Below are 5,000 nucleotides of genomic sequence, written 5' to 3' on the forward strand. Positions count from 1 at the left end.
ATGCAGACACCACCCTGGCAGTGCAGCCTTTCCTTGGTTTGCAAGTTTCTAAATTCAGGTAAAAAAAAAGGGGAATAGATTAAAAAAACATGAGTGGATTTATTAGAATTTTCTGCAGGAGTGACATATTTATAGAGGTAACCAGTAAGTCATCTTTCAAATCAAAATAAGAAAGAGTTTGTTGATATGTTCACAAGAATTTCCCCCTTTCAATGGTTGTAGGCTTCTAGATGAAAAATAGTCGGGAAGTGTTAAAAGCTGTTAAGAAGTGTACGACACCTCAGAAGACTGTCGTCTCCAAGACGAGCAGGAGCATGTAGAGAAGGCGTTAATGCTGTTAGGGAGAGAGAACCGAGATTGTAGAGAAGCATTAATGCTGTTTGGAAGAGAGAACCGAGCATGTAGAGAAGCGTTAATGCTGTTAGGAAGTTTACAGCACCTCATAAAGACTGACGTCTCAAGACAGAGCAGGGAGCATGTAGAGAAGCATTAATGCTGTTAGGAAGAGAGAACCGAGCATGTAGAGAAGCATTAATGCTGTTAGGGAGAGAGAACCGAGCATGTAGAGAAGCATTAATGCTATTAGGAAGAGAGAACCGATCATATAGAGAAGCATTAATGCTGTTAGGAAGTTTACAGCACCTCATAAAGACTGGCGTCTCAAGACAGAGCAGGGAGCATGTAGAGAAGCATTAATGCTGTTAGGAAGAGAGAACCGAGCATGTAGAGAAGCATTAATGCTGTTAGGAAGTTTGCAGCACCTCATAAAGACTGGCATCTCAAGATAGAACAGGGAGCATGTAGAGAAGCATTAATGCTGTTAGGAAGTTTACAGCACCTCATAAAGACGGCGTCTCAAGACAAAGCAGGTAGCATGTGGAGAAGTGATAATGCTGTTAGGAAGTTTACAGCACCTTATAAAGACTGGCGCCTCAAGACAGAGCAGGGAGCATGTAGAGAAGCGTTAATGCTGTTAGGAAGATTACAGCACCTCATAAAGACAATCATTACAGGACTGAAATCCCCCCTTACTTTTAACACAGCACTGGCAGCCGCTCTTGCCCTTGCATCCGTTTTTCCTCACTCTGCCGGTGCAAGTCTCTCCGGATGGAATGCAGACACCACCCTTGGCAGTGCAGCCTTTCCTTGGTTTGCAAGTTTCTAAATTCAGGTAAACAAATGGGATAAATAGATCACAAACATGTAGATTGTGTTATGAGACTTTACTACAGAAATAACTTTTTCTATAGAGGTAACCAGCAAGGCATCTTTCAAATCAAAATCAGTTAAACTAAATGATATTGTTCGCTTGAAAGAGGTTTTTTGCTATGTTCACAGGAATTCCACCATTCCATGGTTCTTAGACTTCTGATTGTTAATGCTGTTAGGAAGTGTACGATACCTTATAAATACTGTCATCTCAAGACAGAGCAAGCATCATGTAGGGAAGTGTTAATGCTGTTAGGAAGTGTACGACACCTTATAAATACTGTCATCTCAGGACAGAGCAGGCATCATGTAGGGAAGTGTTAATGCTGTTAGGAAGTGTACGACACCTTATAAATACTGTCATCTGAAGACAGAGCAGGCATCATGTAGGGAAGTGTTAATGCTGTTAGGAAGTGTACAACACCTTATAAATACTGTCATCTCAGGACAGAGCAGGGACCCTGCAGGGAAGTGTACGACACCTTATAAATACTGTCATCTTAAGACAGAGCAGAGACCATGTAGGGAAGTGTTAATGCTGTTAGGAAGTGTACGACACCTTATAAATACTGTCATCTTAAGACAGAGCAGGGACCATGTAGGAAAGTGTTAATGCTGTTAGGAAGTGTACGACACCTCATAAAGACAACCATTACAAAATTTAAATCCACCCTTACTTTGAACGCAGCACTGGCAGCCACTCTTGCCCTTGCATCCGTTTTTCCTCACTCTGCCGGTGCAAGTCTGTTGGGATGGAATGCAGACACCACCCTTGGCAGTGCAGCCTTTTCTTGGTTTGCAAGTTTCTAATTTCAAGTAAAAAACGGGAATCAGATTAAAAACAAGTAGGGGATATTGAGAATTTACTGCAGAAGTGACATATTTTATAGAGGTAACCAGTAAGTTATCTTTCAAATAAAAATCAGTTAAATTAAATTAACTTAGTCACTTGAAAGAGGTGTTTTATTATAATTATTTTCACAAGAACTTCAGCCTTCCCTGGTTTGTAGGCTTCTGAAGGATAGCTTAAAAAAACAAGTCTGAATGTACAATGCAACTTTGACTCTAAACTTTGACTTTATTTACAGCTTCATTAGATAGCCGTACGTATAGTTCGTCCGGCTAACTGGAAATCTTTATTCGCTTAAATGTAACTTTAAGGAGACTGTCAAATGAATCAAATGCTCCAGTCAGTTAAACAAGCCATAGTCGAATGAAGGAAGTTGGACACTGTTTCCACACACCTTTAACTTATTTTCAGGAAGCTAATTAAATGTGACTGTATACTTGAAAGAGAAAAAAGAGAGAAAGTTAACATACTCGGTACACAGCACTGACAGCCCGTTCCTGTACAACCACTCTTTCTGAGTCTTCCTGGGCACGTTTCTCCGTTAGTGATGCAATAACCTTTCTTCGCCTCACAGTTTTTCGTAGGCTTGCAATTATTAGGGGAACCAGTAGACCCACTACCTTCTGGAAGATTACATATATATAGTATATATATATATACATTCATTGAACATTTCAAGTGTTTCTCCAAATAAAGGTTGGTTTACTAGAAAGATCAGGTGACAGTCACTGCTGCAGGTATAACTCAACTGGAGATTTGAGGTTTAACCCCCGGTGCACGACACTTTCAGCTCTTTCACCAGTTTCTGAAGTCACTGTCCCTGGTAAATTCTCAGTTGCCTGCAAACATCAGCCTTCCTTTCCACACTCCATTCACGATCCATCCATAAGGGAACTGGACTAGCCACAGAGATATAAAACAACCATAGCTCTGTCTCAGACCCACATTCACACCCAAATCCAGCCACTCACTGTGCTGACTTACTCAACGGCAGGCTTCATTCTCACCACAAACAACTTTAATCTCTGTCAACAAGTTATTAATCTCTGAAAACAAGTAAACATTCATACTATACATGCTCTGCACCCTCAACATGGTGTGTTTATCAGTTCTCTCATAAGTTTTCCCATATTATCCCCACACTGTTCTTCAAGCAGTACTCCTGTCATATGATGATTTCTGTGTGTGTGTGTGTGTGTGAGATATGTGTCTGTGACGATAAGTTTGTGATATATGCATTTGTGATACTGGCGATTATTATGTTTAAGTGCACAAACTTTCAATAAGACTGACTGGACTGACTTACTAGCCACACAACACTGACATCCTGTTCCTTTACAACCCATTCAGAAGTTTTAATTACCATTGCTTTCAACTTTCCTGCCCTGCTGCAAAGGTTTTCCTTCTCCCGCGGTGATGCAGAACCCGTTCTTGCTCTTGCATTTCGGCCTTGCTTTGCAGGTGTTAGTGCCGGTTGCTCCGCCTCCTCCTCCCCCTCCTCCACTTCCACCACCACTTTCTGTCATAGGAAGAAAGAAATTCCCTGTCAAAAATACACAATGTTTGTCTCTTTCTCATGTAATTTCAGAATGACAAGAGGGTGGTTGTACTAGGGGCTGAGATGCAGTAGTATATACATATATAATTATATATATATATATATATATATAGTTATATATATATATTATACTATATATATTATATATATATATATATTATATATATATTTATAGTATAGATAATATAATATATATAATATATATATATATATTCTATATATATTTATAGTAGATATATATATGATTATATTATAATATATATTATTTTTTTTTAAATATATATAATTATATATTATATATATATATATATATGTATATATCCTAAATATTGGTTTGTTTATAGTAATATATTACATGGTAAATATAATATATATAATATATATATATATATATATATATTATATTAATATAGAATATTGGATTAAACATCCAAAGGGTGGTGTGATAGGTGGCTGGAATATCATAATGTGCACTTTATATATTAAGATAGATAATATATATATCTATAATATAATATTTAATTAATATTTATATATATATATATATATAAAATATATGTATATATTATATAGATATATACTATATATTATAATATATATATGTGTGTGTGTGTGTCTGTGTGTGTGTGTGTGTGTCTGTGTGTATGCATATTTATAAAGCTTCAAAACCCTTTGATCGATGACCTACTTGGTACGCAGCATTGGCATCCGGTGCCCTTGCAACCCTTCTTCCTGACCCTGCCGGTGCACGTCTCTCCCGCGGTGAAGCAGAACCCGTTGCTGTCCTTGCACTTTTTCCTCGGTGTACAACCTGTATCAAGACAATTTCAAACAACAGCACGATCAAAACACCACAATCAGAAGATCGATTCAGCGTCCCAAGTGCATCAACGTGATTCAGTTTGGTAGTTTAATTCTGAAGGGGTCTGATTCTCTTAGGCATCATTCACTGGGGCATTTGAGTGCTGTCATTAGCACGTGTGGTAAACAAGAATGAGGATTTGTTGTTAAAACTCTGCATTATAAACTGTAGAGAGAGAGAGAGAGAGAGAGAGAGAGAGAGAGAGAGAGAGAGAGAGAGAGAGAGAGAGAGAGAGAACGCAGGCATGACGATTTGTTAAAACTCTGTCTGTGCCACAAATTGCTAAAAATGGCATTTCACAGAAGAGCATCTGGAGGTTTTTAGAGAGAGAGAGAGAGAGAGAGAGAGAGAGAGAGAGACACACACACACACACACACACACGAGGATTATTAAATTTACCCTCTGTGTTATAAACTTAAAAATGAAGACTGCATTAATCTATAGCTGACATTTTATAGAAAAACATTTTGAGGTTCTTTTGAAGAGAGAGAGAGAGAGAGAGAGAGAGAGAGAGAGAGAG

General features: G+C 38.1%; 2 protein-coding genes across 2 annotated transcripts in view; both read right to left on the minus strand.

The window, feature by feature from the left end:
- Positions 1-3,405, minus strand: part of LOC135213771 (mucin-2-like) — a 9,734-nt gene extending 6,329 nt beyond the window's left edge. Inside the window, exons 1-4 of the mRNA XM_064247898.1 lie at positions 3,366-3,405; positions 2,530-2,682; positions 1,887-2,015; positions 1,033-1,161 (exon numbers count right to left, since the gene is read on the minus strand). Coding sequence (XP_064103968.1) covers positions 1,033-1,161; positions 1,887-2,015; positions 2,530-2,682; positions 3,366-3,405 — 451 coding nt within the window. The remainder of the gene's footprint in view (positions 1-1,032; positions 1,162-1,886; positions 2,016-2,529; positions 2,683-3,365) is intronic.
- Positions 3,406-3,414: 9 nt separating this feature from the next.
- LOC135213772 (basic salivary proline-rich protein 3-like) overlaps positions 3,415-5,000 on the minus strand; it is a 9,442-nt gene continuing 7,856 nt past the window's right edge. Inside the window, exons 4-5 of the mRNA XM_064247899.1 lie at positions 4,306-4,428; positions 3,415-3,578 (exon numbers count right to left, since the gene is read on the minus strand). Of these exons, the coding sequence (XP_064103969.1) occupies positions 3,415-3,578; positions 4,306-4,428 (287 nt within the window). The remainder of the gene's footprint in view (positions 3,579-4,305; positions 4,429-5,000) is intronic.

This window comes from Macrobrachium nipponense, chromosome 43, assembly GCF_015104395.2.
Source record: "Macrobrachium nipponense isolate FS-2020 chromosome 43, ASM1510439v2, whole genome shotgun sequence".
Lineage (NCBI taxonomy): Eukaryota > Metazoa > Arthropoda > Malacostraca > Decapoda > Palaemonidae > Macrobrachium > Macrobrachium nipponense.